General features: G+C 42.4%; 1 protein-coding gene across 1 annotated transcript in view; it reads left to right on the forward strand.

The window, feature by feature from the left end:
* LOC145357026 (metabotropic glutamate receptor 4-like) overlaps positions 1-21,522 on the forward strand; it is a 1,215,873-nt gene that overhangs the window by 720,371 nt on the left and 473,980 nt on the right. The window contains exon 7 of the mRNA XM_080210073.1: positions 18,263-18,463. Within this exon, the coding sequence (XP_080066199.1) occupies positions 18,263-18,463 (201 nt within the window). The remainder of the gene's footprint in view (positions 1-18,262; positions 18,464-21,522) is intronic.

Below are 21,522 nucleotides of genomic sequence, written 5' to 3' on the forward strand. Positions count from 1 at the left end.
GGTAACATTCAGCTTGTCATGAGGCCTTCTGTAGACAGAACAGGGCATCAAACTGCGCCCCTCTCCATAACTGCTGCCGACCTTCTATGGGTTCCAGAAATTTGTTTTTATTTCAGATTTGAAGCATAAGTAAGTGTGTGACCAGTTGTACCATGTGCTGCAACTGGACAATCCATGGTTGTCTAGTGTGATTTAAATTTGCATTAGTCTTGGTGCAAAGTGCATGTAGGCAGTCATAAAATATAACTGAAATGCATCTCAGGAAATCAGTTCTTACAGTACAACACTGTTACAAAACCTTTGGGAGCAATGTGCCAGAAAGAGTGTCCAGTTCCAAACTTGGCCTTATTACTGAGGTATTATGCATGTCTGAGGCATCGTGGGAGGTAGGGAATGATATCATCTGTCATCGGCTCATCTATAAAAGACATTAATCCAAAAAGTACATGCAGAACGGAATTGATCCCAGCGTAAAAAATCAATTTGACAGTTTCATGAAAGAAGACCCAGGGAAACTGTTGGAATTCATAATCTTAATTTAACAGAATGCTGTTGATGTAATTTGAAAGGGCTGGATGAGTTTATTGTGTCTTAAATTTCTTTAGTCATGAATAATAATGTTAGAATATAACATCTTGAGATCAGATTGACAGAAGCTGAACGCCAGGAATCTTTAGGGCACCAATGGTGCTTTTGCCATCAGATAGATTCTTCACATGGCAAAGAAAATGCTGTGGTAATCTCCATCCAGATCCGAGTGACAGCAGGTTCACAGAACAAAGGCCAGTGCCCTCAATATTCATAATTAAAATAAGCAAAGTGCTTCAGATGCTGGAATCTGAAACAAGAAGAAAGAATGTTGGGATAGCTAAGCAGGTTTGGTAACATCCGTAAGGAGAGAAAGTAGTTAATGTTTTGAGTCCTTTTGGCCCTTCATCAGAACTGGAGGGAGGGAGTTGTGTTAGCTGTTGAAGTGTAGCTGGGAGACATTGCAATAAGAAGTAGCAACCTCAAGATCCCAAATGCTCCTTTCAGATTAAACAGCATTTCACTTGCACTGCCTTCAATGTGGTCTACTGTATTCGCTGCCCCCAATGCGGTCTCCTCTGTATTGAGGAGACTAAATGCAGACTGGGTGATCACTTTGCAGAATATCTCTGCTCAGTTCGCAAGCTTACCTCCAACTTTCCCATTTTAACTCAGCACCTTGCCCACACATCTGCCCTTGCTCCAGTAAAGCCCAATGCAAGCTGGAGGAGCAGCATCTCAACTTCCAGTTGGGTGACATTGCAGCACTTGGAACTCAATACTAATTTTGACAGCTTTAAATTCTTGATGTTTAATTTGGCAGCTTTAGATTGTAACCTTTCTCCTCCATCTTAAACTCCTTTTTTAAAATATCGCACACATGTGTCGTTTCAAACCCACTCCCACATCAGGCCATCTGTCTTTTGTTCTTATAGCTTCTACTTTTGGTGCAATCTTTCACAACTACAGGTTAATATCTAACACATTCTCCCTCCCTCCAATTCAGACGAAGAGGCAAAAGGTTTCAAAATTCTGCTTTCGCTCCTTACAGATTCTGCTGAGTTTTTCCAGCATTCTCTCTTGTTTAACAATGTGTTAGAAAGGCTGTCAAGATCGTCTGAAAAAGTGCAGACTGTACATGTCACATGAGTGCAAAGTAAGGCCCTTTGCTAAAGTGAGAAGTAAGAATGGCATTCATTTTGTAGAGTCATAGAAAAATTTCTGATACAAAATGAGGCCACTTGACCCATCGTGTCAATGCCAGCACAGATTACACAACTAAAATCCGACACTTCAGGCAAGTGGCCATTCAAATGGGATACACAGCCAGGATAGCAGTGGGAATGTCGAAGCCAATTTAAGTATCCTTCAGCCCAGGATTAGAGGAGCCATGATCATCAACAACAGGATTTTATCTTGGGAGTTCAGGTACATGGTTAGAAATCACACAAGATGAAAATTAGACATCATTAGGGAAGAATTAACATCAGTCAGTTATACACAGTATGGCAAATAAGGTTACTGAGACTGTTATCTCAAGATTCATAACCTTCTTTCACTGGAAAAGATCTTGCTGGGGACAATCGTCTTTTGCTGAAAACATGTTATTTGCATAGTGTTATCCTGCTTTTAATTTAAGCACCTTCTAAACATTCCAATTTAATGAGACATGCAAGAACAGTCATGGACTCTTTAATTCATTCAATAGTTTCTTTCTTTATTTAACACTTCAGGTACCAACTCAAACTTAAACAGTGGCAACTCATTAACTTTTTCACTGAACTTTAACTCTTAACTGCACATGAACTTTAATTGAATACTAATTTTAACTATTTAACCAAATGATACTACTAGTTTAGGAAAAATTTTGGCCAAGGAATAGCCCTGATATAGAATCTATCTTCTTCTCTGAAGCATCCTTCAGAGCACTCATCTTACGATGATTATTTTCTATAGAATTGTCACTGGCAAACAATAGACTGCAGTGTCTTTTTATCCACAAATTCTCCATTTACTTCCAGAAGGTTCTCTGTCATCGAGCCAACTGTATAACCAGAAACCGATCACATGGCTCAAGTATCCATTGAAATTACTTGTGAATGATGCCTTTACACTTACTTCACGTGACATGTACCACACATAGCAGCAATAAAATTCAAGGTCACAATGTATGTTTGAATGTAAACAATTTCCCTTATTTAGTCGACACAGGAAGCTTCAGATCACAGCTCCCAGACCAGACACGTTACGCAAAGAAACTTTACAACCTGCGTTTAGTTTTAATTATAAGTTGACCAAAAATCTTAGCATGCTTAGCTCTCAGCCAGAATAGCCATTTTAAAGCCACTATAGCCATTATTGTTATTAATCATTGTTGTAGCCATTCTTTCTCGATCTATTAAAACAGGTTAAGTGAGCACTAGACAGGGGAGCCAGGGGGCACAGTGGATTTAACACTGCAGTAGTAATCCAGAGACCCAGGGTAATGTTCTGGGGCCCTGTTTCGAATCCCACCAGAGTACATAGCAAAATTCGAATTCAATAAAAATCTGGAATTAAAAGTCTAATGATGACCATAGAACCATTATCAATTATCGTGTAAACTGATCTGGTTCACTAATGTCTTATGTGAACAGGAAATCTGCCATCCTTGCCTGGTCTGACCTACATGTGACTGCAGACCCACAGCAATGTGGTTGACTCTCAAATGCCCTCTGTAATGGATGGTAGTTAGAGATGGGCAATAAATGCTGGCCCAGCCAGTGACACCCACATCTTATAAATAAAGTTTAAAAAATATATAAATTGAGCTACTCTCTAAGTTGCTTCTCAGTCATCTTATCAGTGAGTGACATCCTCTTACCTTCTCATGCATATTTTTGAAACGTGTACAAAGGCACTTTCTTGATAAATGTGTTTCTTTATCAATGAGAAAGGGATACATTCTGTAGCTAGTTTCTGGAAATTAATTGGGGAGCAAACTGGATTCCATTTGGAGAACAGTGGCCATAATACTTTCTATTTGAAATAATTGTGGGAAAAGACAATCCACTATAAAAAAGAAGGGCTAATTTCAGTGTGATAAAAAGAGATCTGGCCCAGGTATATTAAAGTCAAAGATAGATCATTGAACTAATAATTGAAAAATGAGAGGAGCGTGTGGGAGTGCAAGTACAGACCAGACCTATACCTCCCCAAAAAGAAAAAGCAATGCTCCAAAAGCCAGGGCTCCCTGGAATATTGTACTTATTTCTGAGTACCACATTTAAGGAAGGATGTCAATTTCTGAGATAGTCAGAAATCATTTACTGGCATGGGAGATCAGGATGAGGAACTGATTTGTGAAGATTAGAGAAGCTGTCATTGTTCACCTGAGTACAGAGGAGACAAGATGTGGTAGAACTGTTCAAAATTATGCATGATTTAGAAAGAGTAAATAAGAAGAATCTTGTCCCTGTGATACAGGAGCTAATAACCAGAGGATAGAGATTCAAGACATTAGGCAAAAGAACTAAATCAATGTGAAGAGAACATGTTGTGCACTGTGAGTTGTGACCTGGAAAGCATTGCCTGAAAGGATGTTGGAAGGAGTATGAACGGTGGATTTCAAGAGAAAATTAGATGACTAGCTGAAGGGAAGGTTTCACAGAGCTAAGGAAAAGAGCAGGGGAGTGGGATTAATTGGATAATTATTTCAAAGAGTTACATAGATATAATGGGATGACCAGTCTCCTTCTATGCTGTTTGATTCTATGTTTTACACCTTTGATTTACTTACAGTCATAGAATCAGAGAGCAATACAGCACGGAAACAGGCCCTTCAGCCCAACCAGTCCATGCCAACCATGGTGCCCTCCCAGCTAATCCCCGCATTTGGCCTGTACCCACTAATCCTTTCCCATCCATGTACTTATCCAAATGCTTTTTAAATGTTACTATTGAATCTGCTGTAACCACTTCCTCCAGCACCACTCTCTGCATGAAGACGTTGTCCCTAAGGTCCCTTTTAAATCTTTCCCCACTCACCTCAAACCTATGTCTGCTAGTTTTCAATTCCCCTTCCCTTGGAAAAAGACTGTGCATGCTCATCCTATTTAGACCACTCACGATTTTATACACCTCAATAAGGTCACCCCTCATTCGCCAATGTTCCAAGGAATAAACCGCTGCCTATAACTCAAGCCCATTAGCCCTGGCAACATCCTCGAAAATTTGTTTTGATTTATTATTGTCACATTTTGGGATATGGTGAAAAGTACTGTTTCTTGCCCACTGTACAGACAAAACACACTGGTCATAGAGTACATAGGGGAGAAGGAAAGGGTGGTTTCCTCCGGGTACTCCAATTTCCTCCCACAGTCCAAAGATGTAGAGGTGAGGTGTATTGACCGTGCTAAATTGCCCTTTAGTGTCCTGGGGCGCATAGGTTAGAGGGATTAGTGGGGTAAATATGTGGGAGTGTGGGGATAGGGCTTGGGTGGGGTTGTTGTTGGTGCAGACGATGGGCTGAATGACCTCCTTCTGCACTGTAGGGTTTCTATGAGGGGGTGTAGAAGATAATGTTGTCGTTACCAATAGGGTGAGAGAAACACTACGTTAGGCATTGTTAAAGAACAGGGAATTCCATTTTACTGGAAACATAGCAATGGGAAGACTATTCAAAGGCTGCCTTCCTTGTTAATGATGGAAGCCTAGCAAGGCCACATATAACTTGGAAGGAGGTGATTATTTGTGATTTGGTCTGCTCTGACTGACACATGCCTTTTGCCCTGTTTGTTGGAATTCCAATCTGCTGTGTGTTTTGTGCCAGATTTCCCACAATTCAATCTCTTGAACAGGAGCAACAAACGACTGAGTAAAATGATTACCCACCAGCTGAAACAAATCATATAAATTTCAGCTGAAGGAAATTGAAACATGATGGAAGTCCTGCCAGTCATATTTAACAGATTGCCTTCTCCTGTTTAAATAAAAGTGCAGTCACCGCGAGAGCGTTGAATAACTGCAGTGATTTGCATGAGGGTGAAGGGGCTTTTGCGTTCGTTTGGATCATTGAATGTTTTGATTGCAGGCATATGGGTTGTAAAATACTAGCAAGTTGGTACACAGTGATGGTCTCCACTTCAAAATCCTCACTCAATTGTTTACAAGAAACATTTTAATTGGTACCTCACTGGTGCTAAATGATTAATAAATTAAAATGTGAGGTAGTTATGAATGCAAATTGAGTCTAAATAATGAATAGAAAACCCATTGATTTGATACACGACAAACATATTTCTATTTCCAGCATGTCATGCACAAATAAGTGGAAACATGGTTTATTCAGAGTCCATCTAAGGTTACTAATTTGCATCACTTTAAACTGGTCATGGGTAAGATATATTTATACAAAGTGACTGAACATAAATCCCTCAGATTGAAATGATTTTTTTTTGCATATCTGTTGATGCTCATATAAGTAGCTCAGTTGGGACTCATTTAGAAATCTGAATGCTGAACATCTTCCACAGTTGCTCAGTATGGCAGCATCCATCCACTCCCGTCCCACCTGAAGTGGCAGTCTTCTGTGGCATTGGAACAGATCATGTTGCTCTTGATGAGGTACTACTTAATCTTACTGGGCAGCACGGTGGCACAGTGATTAGCACTGCTGTCTTGCAGTGCCAGGGACCCAGGTTCAATTCCGGACTCGGGTGACTGTGTGGAGTTTGCACATTCTCCCCGTGTCTGCATGGGTTTCCTCTGGGTGTTCCAATTTCCTACAGGTTCTGTGTGGGTTAGGTTAATTGGCCATGCTAAATTGCCCCTCGTGTCAGGGGGATTAGCAGGGTACTGGATAGTATCTAGGTAGTGCAGGCTTGATGGGCTAAAATGACCTCCTTCTGCACCGTACGGATTTAATGATTCTACTGATGAGAGTTCTGGTTTGATCCTAAAAATGCAGCATGTTGGTCTCTGAATAGATCTCATATCACACTACTTGCACTTGATGCTAAATTAAAGTATTTAATTCATAGAATCATAGGAGCTCTACAGTGCAGAAGGAGGCCATTTGGCCTATCGAGCATGCACCGACAACAATCCCACCCAGGCTGTATCTACATAACTCAGCTAATCCTCCTGACAGCGGCAATTGAGCATGGATAATCAACCTAATCCCCACATCTTTGGACTGTGGGAGGAAACCAGAGCATCCGGAGGAAACCCACCAGACATGGGGAGAATCTGCAGACTCCACACAGACAGTTACCCAAGGCTGGAATTGAACCTGAGTCCCTGGTACTATGAGGCAGAGGTGCTAACCACCATGCCCCTGTGCCACCCTACAAATTACCAAAAGTGTATATAAGTTAGCAAGATAAAGATAGTGAATGCAAGATAAGTTTATTTATTCATTAGTCACAAGCAAAGATTACATTAGCACTGTAATGAAGTTACTGGGAAATTCCCCAGTTGCCACAGTCTGGGGCTTGTTCAGGTCAATGCACCTAACTAGCATATCTTTCAGAATGTAGGGGAAGACCAGAGCACCCGGAGGAAACCTATGCAGATATGGGGAGAACGTGCAAACTCCACACAGACAATGACTGAAGCTTTGTATTAAACCCAGATCCCTGGCACTGTGAGGCAGCAGTGCTAACTACTGTGACAGACAGACCAATTGTTGGTTGGAAAAAGGAGAGAGCTGATTGCATACTACTAGTTTATTTTACTTAATTCTGCTGTTTGCCAATCAACTTCAATATCCAGTCCAATTTTAACTTTACCACTCTGCATGTATCTCTGCCCCTTTCTTCCAATTTTTATTCTGCTGCTACTGATCCTTCAATCATATCCAAATCTGTTTCATAGGGTCATATTCTGTCACAGGAGGGCAGCAAATGGCAATTGCTGTTAGTTAGACTTGCTTTCGTGTATTTTGGTGTTTAGATTTTTTGCTTGGTAAATTGCTGATGGTGCAACATGAAATCATTGTGAAAAGGGAAACGAGGCAGCTGGGACCTGGGTGAAAAGGTTCAAGCAACTGTGTATCTCCTTAACCAATCGCATTGCAACATTGTGAAATTAACAGTGCAAGGACTGAGGGGGCATCAATTATAATGGGTGAACTCAATGTCAAATCAAGTGGCGAGAAATGAATAAGGGGAATAAAAGATTGGATTAATGGAGCGAATGCGACTGAATATTTTTAAGAGTCAATTTATTTCACAGTTTTAAAATCTCAAAATTATTAAAAGTGGAAGTAATGAAGGATGTGAGAAAGAACATGGTTACGGAGTGAGTGTTAATACCTGGAACTCACTGCCTACAAGGGTAGTGGAAGAGGAGCCAATTAATGGTTTCAAAAGGAAATTCGATAGGCACTCGATGGGAAAGAGGATAGAGTGGGAACATGGAGCCTACAGGATTACTTCACAGAGAGCCAGCATAGACCTCATGGGCTGATTGGCCTTCTTCTGTGCCACAATGGCTCTGATTCTATGGGTGGGATTTTCCGACCACGCTCACCCGAAAACCTCTCATCCATGGTCAAGGGACCTTTCCATGGTCCAGCCCTTGCCTGCTGTGATTCCCATGGCGGGTGGAATGGGAAAATTTGCCCCTTTGTCTCTACATTTGTAATGATTCATTCTCAGTGTTGGAAATGAATTGGCCTTAATTCACAATTGCTACATCATTTAAACTGAGGTCTTTGTAGCACAGTAGATAGCGTCCCTGCCTCTGAGCTAGAATTTCTGCACTTGCGTCTCACTCCAGGACTTGATGGCCAGGTAAGTTGCGTTCATAATGCAGCCGATCGGTTGAATATCAACCTGCGAATCCTTCCAACACGCCAGTGGCAGGTGGTAAGAGCGGGAGAAATTCCTGGTCAGCCTCGCTTGGTGTGGAATTGTGCCACTTAAACTTTAAGTCCCTGGCAACAGGCCATTCACCTGTTCCAGGAAAGATTTGCAATACGAACACATGAAAATCTGCCTTCTTCACCACTAGACACATGAAATGAAACAGCAACGTCATTAAAAGAGTGCTTATGTTGAAGCGGACAAGACATTCTGTGGTGATTTTAGTTCCTGGCCGGAATTCTCCAACCTCATGCTGGGCTGGATACTCCGGTCCCGCTGCTACGAATAGAGATTTGGCTGAGTGTCGAATTCTCCGTTCTCGCTGGCAGCAATAGTGGGGCAGGCGAGACTGGAAAATTTGGCTCCTATGTATCTCACAAGTACAGCAGCTTCATGCCAGTCAACACATTTTGATGGGTGAGGCAGATAGCAAGGTGAGGTTTTCACAAGACTAAGAAAACAAGAAAACAATGTTTTCACAAGACAAAGTGGAACTGATCCACTTCAGATCAGCCATGATCTTATTGAATGGCGGGGCAGGCTCGAAGGGCCAGATGGCCTACTCCTGCTCCTATTTCTTACGTTCTTAAGAATGCACCCCTCAAGCTGTGCATTTGCTCCTCACCCGAAGTTGTTGTAGCATTTGAATATAAATTGCATGAGTGCCATTAGTTTCACTATTGTTCTGACAGCAAATTCTGGCCCCATTGTCTTTCGACCTTATTCAGCCTTTCCTCCAGCCCAGTTTAGAAACCTTCTCTCCGCAGATATGTTTCAGCCTGTGGTGCTGGAACATAACGGAGCAATATGGGAAAATTGAGAGGATGAGCAGGATGGAATGAGTATTTATTTTTTTAGATCCTACCTGAATATTCAATATGTTCCAAGCTGATAATTTAACTGTAACTTGACATTATAGTTTTCCAGATGCCTGCAAATGTATCTATGACCTTGTGTACAATCTTAAGGTTGAAGATATGAGTTGGATCTCTGTTTTATCTCGTGGTTAGCAGAAACATGGATTATTATGCTAGTGTCCAAAACTAACCGCAGAGCAATAAGCACCTGTGGTGTCTGCTGAATACATATTGCATACTATTTCCATTACAACACATTCCACTTACCCAAATCTGAGTCTAAGATTGTTTGAAGAACGCATGGATGCAGTTATACAATGCGAGACCACACCGCTCACACACATACCACGCATTGGTAAACTCCCAGCATCCAGAGCTAACAGCAAAGGGTTTTACGAATATAGTAAAGAAAAAGATAACTGCAGGAGAGATAATAATGGATAATGATAAAATGGTAAACTTTTTGCAGGAATACTTTATATCAATTTTCACAGCAGAGGACAAGAACAAAATAACAGTGGGATACAGAAACCTGAAAGTGAGTCAAGGGGAGACATCAATCTGTAAGAACTTATAATGGAGAAAATAATGGACACATGTTCAGCATCTGATGGGTTCTACTCAAGGATATGAAATGAAATAGGGGAATAATTGCACATACATTAGTCCCAATTTCCTGAAGCTCTCTGGATTCAGAAATTGTATATGTGGATTAGGAAATAGCAATTACCAATTACACAAGAAGGGAAGGAAGGAGCAACTAGGTGATAACAGACCTGTCAGTTTTGAGTAATTTCCCCACAATGAATGTGATGCTACCGAAAATGACAGAATTATGTCACACTTGGACAATTATTAGCTGACCAAAGAGAATCATGATGGATTTGTGAACAATAGTTCCTGTCTTACTAATTTAGAATTTTTTTGTGGAGGTTAGGTGGAGGACAGCCCAAGGTGGAGGCAGGCAATCCCTCACTGGATGTAAATTGGAACATTTAATACATTACTGAAGCAGGAAACCTTGGATTTAACCTGTTTTTCAGAGAAGGTGACCAGATATCCATGTTTCCCTGGAACAATCCAAGATTTTCACTAAACGTTCAGATGCCCCGTCAATTTCCACAAAATTGCTCAAATGTCGCAATTTTCAGCTTTTCCACTTATTTTGGACCAATTACAACTGCAGCAATACATTGGGTGCGGAATATCAGGAAGAATATATTGACCATGTGTAGATTTACTCAAATAATAACAGGGAGAAAAGGGTTAAAAATGAGGGCAGGTTGTAGAGAATTGGGCTGTGTTTCCTTGGGCTTATAAGATTCAGCATTGATCAAATCATAGTATTTAAGATAAGATTCACAGAATCTCTCCATGCAGAAAGAGGTCATTTGGCCCATCAAGTCTGCACCAACCACAATCCCACCCAGGTCCTATCCCTGTAACCCCACACATTTACCCTGCTAATCCCCCTGGCACTAAATGTTAATTTATTATGGCCAATCTGCCTAACCTGCACACCTTTGGAGTGTGGGAGGAAACCGGAGCATCCGGAGGAAACCCACGCAGACACAGGGAGAATGTGAAAACTCCACACAGTGACCCACGGCTAGAATTGAACCCGGGTTCCTGGCACTGTGAGGTAGCAGAGCTAACCACCGTGCCACCATATCGCCCTACATTAAGGTAGCTATACAGAAACTATCTCCTCTGATGGGGAATGCAGAATAAAATGGTACAACTTAAAATTAAAGCTAGCATTGGGGCATTCTGGAATGAAATCAGAAGGCTCGAAATCGAGAACATGCTGTGAATGATGGATCAGTTGAAAATTTCAAGGCCGATATTGATGGATGTTCTGCCCTGAAACACATACATTGAAGACATGCCCATTACTGGTTACTGCCGTCAGTTAGCTCAGTTGGCTGGACGGTTGGTTTGTGATGCGGAGCAATGCTAACAAATTCAATTCCTAAACTGGCTGAGCTTATTCATGAAGGCCCCACTTGCTCAACCTTGCCCAGGCCTGAGATGTGGTGATCCTCAGATTAAATCACCATCAGCCTCAAAGGGGGAGTGCAGCCTATGGTCACCTGGGACTTTACCTTTTCACTGGTCCCTGAGACTCATTTGCATGAGACTGGCCAGCTGCAGGCTCCTGATGATTGCCCAGGCAGGTTATTGTTGAAGATGGTCTCAATTTTGGGTCAGGGAATAAGAAATTTTCAATTGGATTGAAGGAGCATTGAGAAGGGTGGAAGGTGAACCATTTGAAAGGGCCAAATAGGTATTCCCACAATCTTGCAATAGGCTTCAGCACTGCACTCCTGGCCCTACCAGCTCCAAGTTCAGGTAAGTATTTTTTATAATGTAACTTTTTGGTGCCATCTTGTGGCAATGGAGTCCCGTTAAGGATTACTGCTGAGCTGCATGCGGATAGTTACAGCAGCATGGTGGCACACTGGTTAGCCAGGGATCCCAGTTCAATTCTTGGCTTGGATCACTGTGCAGAGTCTGCACGTTCTCCCCGCGTCTGCGTTCTTCCGGGTGCTCTGGTTCCTCCCATAGTCTGAAAGACGTACTGGTTGGGTGATAAATGCAAAATACTGCGGGTGCTGGAATCTGAAACAAAAACAGAAAAATGCTGAAAAATCTCAGCAGATCTGACAGCATCTATGGAGAGAGAGCAAAGCCAACGTTTTGAGTCTAGATGACCCTTCGTCAGAGCTGGACTCTGACGAAAGGTCATCTAGACTCAAAACATTGGCCCTACTCTCTTTCCACAAATGCTATCAGACATAGTGGTTAGGTGTATTGGCCCGGCTGAAAATTTTCTTTCAGTGTACCCGAACAGGCATCAGAATGTGGTGACTACAGGATTTTCACAGTAACTTCATTGTGGAGTTGATGTAAGTCTAGATAAAGCCTAAAGTTTATTAATAAACTTTAAGCTACAGTCGGCCCAGCACTGGCTGCATTCAAGGCAGTCTGAATTTGCTTGTGGGATTTCAAACGGATGCTCAGCTCCTATTGGTAAAGTTCCCTTTTTAGGAAAGAGTGCTGGTGGACTTTTTCGCTTTCAACAAAATGTTGGGCGATGGTCTTTCATGGCCCTGATGATAATGAGTGTGCTGTCTGCCATATTGGATGCTTCAGGGAGCCATTTGTACTTGGGTAACAACAGTAGCATTGAACCTCTAGGCTGGTATCTTAGACAAAGAACTGGAATATTAGAATGATAGAACAGTCATTTGACAGTCAAGTGAGAGAGAAAGAGCCTACAGGAGTTCAGAAAAAAAAGTTTAACAACTACATTTAAATTGTAGAGAGCTTTATCATGTGGCATGGGTGTAGGAGTCAAGCTTCAGAGTAACAAAACAAAGTGAGGCTGGAAAGAGAGGTTCAACACTAGTAAGAGGATGAATGTCTAAAGTCCACACAAATGATCATCACACTGACATTCTAGAAACAGGCAAGTTGGCAAGACAACCAACATTTATGCTGATTTAGAAGGGCAAGGTGAATCAGCTCCAGAAATCCTCACGAATGTATCAACAATAAGCTGAGGAAACTAGACGTTAAATATACCCAACTGAACTGTTATTTAGCACAGTCAATTTGTCAGCAAAATAGTCAAATCCAACCTAACCTTGCTGACTTCATGTCAATCACATTGAACAAGCTTTCAATAGAAAAAGCCCAGCTAATACTATGTTATATGTGATATACTAGAAGTACCATCATTGCCCCAAATGTTGCTGTGGCCAGTTATTATTTTCTATTTTTGTACCTTATACACACTCATTGCATGTCATTAAGATACGCCATAACCTCCCTTGTCCAGAATGATTAAGACTAAGTTATTGCCTGATTTCCGAATCCAATAATCAGTTTTACGTTGGCGGGATTTTCCGCTGGTGCCCATCAAGGTGGATTGGGAAAGCCGCTGGAAGCTGGCGTAAAAATGACCCTCTGATGTGAGGTGCAGGTGTCAGCACAATCCCTGGGGCCACCTCTAGAATTTGGAGTCAAGGACCCTGAATCCCAGAAAATCACAGCCGTGCGTAGGGGGATCATTTGAAGATGGATCTTCCAGATTTAATGACATCAAGAAGGTCCATCATCCAGCCTCCTGAAGATCCATCTTCCAGGCTGAGTGCTCTCGGAGATTCATCTTCATTTTCAGGAGGTACACTTTTCTTCAAGCGTGAGTCAGTGATGTTGGGCACCTCTTTAATACGGCACCCGGATACGACGAAGGAGCCATGTGCGATCACCCTGCAAAACCACGGAGTACGGCACCAAGCACTCAGTTGTGTAATGGGCCAGCGGATATGATATGTTTTCCCGCTTGCCTCCACAGTAAGAAACACTCCACATGCCTGCCCCACCATAACATCTGATCCCAGAATGGGAGAATTCCACCCAGTGATTCCAATGTAAAATCTTCTTTGTATATAGAAACCATAGAAACCCTGCAGTACAGAAAGAGGCCATTCGGCCCATCGATCTGCACCGACCACAATCCGACCCAGGCCCTACCTCCATATCCCTACATATTTATCCACTAATCCCTCTAACCTACACATCTCAGGGCACTAAGGGCAATTTTAGCATGGCCAAACAACCTAACCCACACATCTTTGGACTGTGGGAGGAAACCGGAGCACCCAGATTAAACCCACCCAGACATGAGGAGAATGTGCAAACTCCACACAGACAGTGACCCAAGCCGGGAATCGAACCCAGGTCCCTGGAGCTGTGAAGCAGCAGTGCTAACCACTGTACTCTCATGCCACCCATATGTGCTTGGTAGTGCTATAAAACTTAAGATGTTTTTGAAAAAGGTAGCACCGTTAAGTGCCAAACAGGCGAGAATACAGAATTTTTCTTGCCTTTTTTTGGGGCAAGTTTAAATGAATGAATTTACAGCAAGAGCAGGGCCTAAATCTGCCGAGAGGCCGGCATTTGATTGCAGAGGGGGCTAGTGTGCATGCACCAATCTCCCAGTGTACTGGGAGGTTGGTTGACAACTACTTCCCCCCCAACCCTCGTCTGGCCTCCCAATCATCGGCATCCTGATTGCCAGCCTCGACCCACACCCCCCCTCCCCTGCAACATGGCCAGATGGCCAGACCCAGCCTCCTGATGGCCAAACCCAGCCTCCCAATTGCCGATCCTGACCTCTGATGGCTGGATCTGGCCTCCTGGTGACCGCCCCACACCAACTCCACTCCCGCATCCCCAGTGACCAGCCTCCAATTCCCCCCTCCACCCCTCCTCCCACTCCACAATGACTGGCCTTAAGCATCAGCCCGACTAGCAGCCCCCACCTCTCAAACAGAGTTCCCTCATTCCCTGCCATCCTAACTCTCCCCCAACCCCAGTCTGGCTCTGGCCCTGGCTCCTCAGGCCTCACCCCTTGGCACTGCCATTGTGCCTGGTGGGCAGTGCCAGGGTGCCCAGTGGGCAATGTGTGCCAGGCTGGCAGTGCTAGGGTGCCCAGTGAGCAATGTGAGGGTGCCAGGTTGGCCGTGCTACCTTGGTACTGCCCAAGGGACATCCCTTGCCCGACGTCCTGGGTGGCCTCAATGGCCTCTGGTCCCACAAGCAAGACAATCACTCTTGGTCTCCATTGATGGTGACCATACATGATCCTTGCTCATGTGAATCTCCACCAGTGGGAGCAGAAACTTAAGCGAGCACAGATGATTGAGTCAAGAGTTCTCGAAATAGATGCTAATAAGTATTAGCATAGTGCAAGTGCCCTTGTGCCATTCCCCAGCCTGAGGCTAATTACATGCAAAAAATGGATGGGAGGGTGTTCACTTATTTTGTTTTTTACCCCTGCTTAAATTTCCTGGTCCATTGTGCTACTGGATCATTTATATTTATTGCAATAAATCAATTAGTGCAGAAGCAAAATTAAATCAGGAGGCGCACAGAAATATGGTGGAGGGTGGTGAAACTTTTCTTGGGCAAAGTGCAGGATGGGCAAAGCCCAGTTGGATGCCTGCTTTGCATTTCCATTGTTTAGCACTGACATTCAAAATCAATTTCACCCTCACAATATCTACCTTTATATTAAAACCATTTCTGAAATCCAAATAAAAGGATATTCATACTTTTTTTAGCTCCTTTCAGAGTCTTTTAACTGAGTTATTTCGCATTTCATATCTTGGCTCCGCACCTTGGTTCTGCAGAGTTCTGACTCGCTTCAATGAAATGCGAATGGGGATGAAAGAACTGAACTGAAAAGAAACTGGCCAATGGTCTGTAGAATATACTGTCTCTTCAAGAGGTGTCTGGATAGAGAACAGTCAATTGAATTTGATCAGAATCAGACTCAGTGGTGGGGAAGCTTGTGTTCCATGTTAATGAGTTTAGAGCCACTTGACAGACATCAGTTTTACATTTGTGCATGCTTCACATGCCCAATTAATGTTTTGACAAGGGATAATTGAATTTTGGAAACAGCTTTCTGCATCTTGATTTACAAATCAGAGCTTGTGTTCTACAGGCGGTTCGTACCAGCGTGACACATTGTAATTCCCTGGGCAAGGGCTATATCATTTTAGCCCAAGGCAGTTCAAACTGAATCACACAATGCTGCGTACAATGAAACATTTAGATCAACAATCATGTCATGTCATGATTTTATAACTTGAAACTGGACAGACTGTAACAATATCAGAGGATTACCAACTGAAAGACCATTCAAGAAATGTGTCCTGATGCCAATTTGTATGAGGACAAGTTAAGAAGCGTATAACAATTGAGGATCTGTATAATTGCAACAGATCTGTTTTATTTCCTTTCTGAAACACCACTGGCTGATTTTCCAAGGTTCTGGCTCATTACTGGGGTTATTTGTGAAGCAAGTGGCTTAGCAGAACACCGTGGGTGCACTATCAGTAATTCTCCTAACCTTTGATTTGATTGCATGGAAGCATTATGAGAAGAGCACCCATAACTTTTCAATATGTCACCAGTTGAATCCAACCAATCCCCGGTGATGGAAAAGTCCCACTCCTGAATGGACTTGGTCTCAACAGGACACATACAGCACATGCACATGCGCACATGCACACATGCACACAGCACACAACGCACATACACATAGCACACAGTGCACACACGTATACACACACACAAGTATACATCTGTAGAGATTTAATTTATTTTGATCCACCATTCTTTTAAGGAACCACATTTTTACTTTATTCCACAGTTTGTTGATTTAGTTTATTTATTTAATGAAATGAAGCACAGCACCTGAGAAAGGAGGCCCAGTTAAACATGATTATAGGCCTCATTTAAATTTTCCAAATCTGGACAAGAGCTGGACATCAGTGGCAATCCAAGCGAATGATGCATGGATTTGGAAAGCGATGTGGTCTCCACCCACACCACTCCACCCTATGATAGTGTGTATAAGAGATTAACATTGACAAGGTTGCTTAACAACTCATGGTCACTTCATTCGTGTCCTGCATCCCTCAACCTTCATTTCTTTAAGCAAGTATGAACATTCCCATTCTGACCCTGCATGAAGCCTTTCCCCCCTTGAATCATCGTAAAAACTATGTTGCCACACTGATTTTGTAAGTGGATCAGACCTTTTTCAATTTAATTTGGCTCCTTGATGGCTTATTTGTAGCAGGAATCTTAACCGACTTCAGCATTGCAAAGGTTAAATGTCTCCAGACAGGAGTGAAGTGACCATGGATTGCTAATCAACCTTGTCAATTTTAACCTCTTATGCACCCTGGTCAGAATTTAATGCTTCCCCTGGAGGTGGACTGGGATAGAGAGGTAGGGGGGTTTCACTATCATAGGGTGGAGTGGTGTGCTTTGGAGACCCTATCATTTTCCAAATCCTCTCCCAAACCCCAATTAAATCCAGGAAGAGGGGGGCCAAAAATGACCTTATTGTCTTGCCACTTATGAGCCTCAGCCCACTGCCATTGTATTTAACTGGGGGCAATGCCATGTGGGAAAACTGCTACGTAAACCGTGTTGGTTATGCCTTTGAGCAGGTAAGGGGCAAATAGGTTGGTCCCTCTTTCTTAATCATCTTGTGCCTAATGGAGGGACTCATCAGCAATGAGGGAAGTGCCCTTGGGGACCCACACCCCTTGCGTCACAATGATCCCTACTTCCCACCCACCTCATCAGAGCCTCCATCACTATCTCCTGCAATTCCCACCCTATTTTCACCTTCATCCGGGACTCCAGGAATGATCCTTTTACTTGACCCCACTGAAGTTCTGGCAATGGCCACCATTCTAGTGGCACAGCCGGTACTGGAGAACTGCTGGACTCTGATTGTCTGACAGCTCTCGGAGATGGGAGACACATCCCATACCTGCATGCTGTGAGAAATAGTCTTTTGGAGGCAGGGATGCTGATGGCAGTCAACTTGCTGCCTAATTGGGGGTTAATCCTCATTAGGCTTCCAGAAATTTTTGCAACAGTGTTGCCTCAAGCTCTTCACGAAGTGAGCAAGCCCATCACCATGACCACTAAATTCCGACCACGGTCTCGACCTGGAATGAGGGAGTTAACATTGGCCCAAATATTTTCTGAAAATTCCTGCTCACCAGTTTTAGGACGATGTTCTTCTTGCTCCAGAAACATGCCTCCATTTTTGTAAACACAGTAAGTTTACTTAACACAATTTTTCCAAAAATGCTTTCTCCTCCATTTTACTACAGAGATTATAAAGCAAAATTCAATAAAAGACAACCATGAAATAACCTGACGCGAGATCCAGGTTTCATTAAGATGGTACAATTATCTTTACTTATTGCCATCTTTGAGTTGAGGCATTTTGTTAAGAAATTTTAATTTTAATTCACTATTTTCCCCCTTCAAGAAAGTGCAATGGACCATAAATGGATCACTCTCACTGCCTTTTAACTCTTCCCAACCCCCTCAAAATCTTGATTATTATTTCCTTGAAAGTGGCGTGGTTTTAAAAAGTTAACCGTCAACATTTTTTCCTGTTTGTGGTTCTTCCCTCTCTAGGCCTGGAGAGAATTGGACGGAATAATTCTTATGAGCAAGAAGGGAAAGTACTGTTTGTTATTGACGCAGTTTATGCCATGGCACATGCCCTGCACAACATGCACAAAGATCTTTGCCCAGGATATGTTGGCCTTTGTTCTAAAATGGATCCTATAGATGGCAAGGTCCTCCTTGAATATATCCGTAAAGTCAACTTCTCTGGTAAGTGTACGGAAGCATTTACCTATTGGACATTCTTGTTGGAGGCAGGATCCAGAGTTTGCCATATTTGCACCAGGCCCATCAGCTTAGATGCTGACAGAGATATTTGCTACCAACTTGTGTGCTTGCAAAATGATGTGAAATGACTATTTTTTGTGTTGCAAGTTTCTAAAATTATGAGCTTGCATTAAATAATATCATGGAATATTGGTTTAGCAGCCTATGTTCAATTGTTGTTGCTTATGTTCACTGTGAAAGATTAATGGAACACTATTCAAATGTTCACAGTGAATAAAAGATTTGGCAGAACTACTATGTGAAAGGCTAAACTCAGCTCATGATGGGGGATTCTTAATTGTTTTGCCAGGACTTAATGAAAATCGCTGTATTTACAGATAAAAAATCCTGTGTTATAAATGAATTGAATATGGCAACAACTTCAGAATTATGAGTTATCAATTGTAGCTCGCTGTTATTTCTTCAGTTATTACTCATAGAATCCTTACAGTGCAGAAGGAGGCCATTCGGCCCATCAAACCTGCACTGACAACAATCCCACCCAAGCCCTGTCCCCGTAACCCCATGTATGTACCCCACAAATCCCTCTGACACTGAGGGGCCAATTCTGCCTGGTCAATTGACCTAATCCGCATATTTTTGGACTGCGGGAGGAAACTGGAGCACCCTGAGGAAACATACGTAGACAAGGGGAGAACATGCAAACTCCACATAGACAGTGACTCGAGGCCGGAAAGTAAACCCTGGTGCTGAGGCAGCAGTGCTAACCATTGTGCCACTGTGCCGCCTATGGATGTATTCTTTCACTGATTATTATATTGTTTCATGATGTGCCAACATAAGAAAACTTAAAAACAAAACTATAACCTTGAAATTAGTGATGTGATAATAGAATACAACCATAAATGCTTAACATACTTAATATAAATGGTCTGACATTACGAAGTTCACAATTTTATTGGAGGCCTAATACAATTGAAATGAATTTGTTAAGCAAGTTAAGCATCCATGTGTTAAATTCTGCCACAGTCTTTTCTGGGCACATACTTTTTTATTTATCGCCATAATGCTTTGAGGAAGGGAATAAAGTCACATCTTTACATCAGTCTGATAGATAATTGCTACATTAGATGCTGCCCTATTATCAAGAGCAGACTGAATTGCGTGTGAAATACAAGATAGACACTAACTGAGAAGCAGACAAAAGGAAGAAGTGAATCAAGATTTTAAGGGTAAAGGCAACATATTGTTCGACACAGCTGAAGAGCACAGCAGATTTGAAGAAAATAATTACGTGCTGCGCAGTCAAATAAGTCAAGAAATGTGATCTAATGACAAAGGAAAAGATGTAAGAAGAACTGATGAGAGAGAATTACATGACAGATAATCACACAAAGAGAATATGACCAAAGTGTTTTGAAGCAGAAAGAGAATGCTAATTTAAGTGCTAGCTGGAGACAGTGAGCTAGATTTCCATAAAAATGAAGAGGCCTTTCCTTAGGTGGGCGCTATTATCAGGACAGGTGGACTTTAAATTATTTGCATTCTTCTTTATCCGCCAAGCTTTTCATGGACTCTTGCCCAATCTGTTGCTTAATTTTACAGCCTACCAATGATAATGTTTCTATTGACAGAAATTAGCCCCAAAGGAAATGAAGATTCAATTTAATTTCTGCTTCCACTGTAATTATTTTAATTTTCACATCAGACAGGATCTACAATGTACTGGTTTACCTTCATTATGGCATTTAATGGAAATTCCATCACGTACATTGATAATGTGTTATCATATTTTGGAGAAAATGTAAATGTGAATGATTTTCACAAATGGAAAATCAATACATCAATTTTCATTGCAAATCTTTATCAGAGAAACCATTTTTAACAATGCCAATTCAGAGCAATGTAACTTATTCTCATAAGCAATTATTTCCACTGAAACAGCTTTACTGAATTTGGACGTGAAATGGTAGCCCCTAACTTCCTTCCTCTTTTCTTTTTGTTTTGGGGGACAGTGTGTACTGCAAAGCTGTGCTGGGAAATCCTACATAAGGGTGTACCTGGCAATTGTCCAGAAAGGCTAACTTCCCATGGACAACTGCTGGGAACCATCTAATAAAGTGATTTCTGTCACTAACTTCGGAAGGTTCTGTCAGTTTTACACTGAAAGTTACTCTGAAAGAAATAGAAGCACTTTGAACTTCAGCGCAACTATGTTAAAGACCCAAACTGAGCCCCCAACAGTCCCCACACCCTCAAAATCCCAGGGTATCCTCCACCCTCCATTTCCCCCACAAAATAAGCACTCTCAGTCCCCACAGTAATCTCCACCCTGTAGGAATGCCCCTCCATCCCATCAATACTTAACCCCCCGAAATCAACCCTGTCTGGCCCCACACTGGCCCCATGACTACTTCCCACATCCTGAGCAGCTCCCATCCACCCCTCTAAGCATCCACCTTCCTTCCCCACTCATTAACCCGAGAAAAACTTAACTTCTCTCTCTCAGTGGTCCCTTTAAACTCACCTGCTTTATGGCAGTTACTGCTACAAAAGTTATAATTCTTATGCTACAAAACTAGACCTTCTTTGCTCCACTTCTTACACACATCGCCACTCACACCACGGGCATGCTTTGCTGCCTGAGTCTCACGCAGCCTGAGTAGTAAAGTCGGGTGAGGCAGAGGCTTTGGAATTTGAACGTAAGAAGTTTTTAGAGAGTGGCAATCTGCCTCTGATAAAATTTATAATGATATGTTAATAAAATTTAAAATGATATGTTCCCCAATGTTTTTCACCATGGTCGTAAGAAGTCAGCATAAGTTAAAAGAATATCGATCAAAGTGGCGCAGTGGTTAGCACTGCTGCCTCGCAGCTCCAGAGACCTGGGTTTGATTCCCCGCTTGGGTCACTGTCTGTCTGGAGTTTGCACATTCTCTCTATGTCTGCGTGGGTTTCCTCCCACAGTCCAAAGATGTCTGGGTTAGGTTGATTGGCTAAGCTAAATTGCGCCTTCCATGACCCAGGATGTGCAGATTGGA

Source organism: Carcharhinus amblyrhynchos, chromosome 22, assembly GCF_965287045.1.
Source record: "Carcharhinus amblyrhynchos chromosome 22, sCarAmb.v2.hapA, whole genome shotgun sequence".
Classification (NCBI taxonomy): domain Eukaryota; kingdom Metazoa; phylum Chordata; class Chondrichthyes; order Carcharhiniformes; family Carcharhinidae; genus Carcharhinus; species Carcharhinus amblyrhynchos.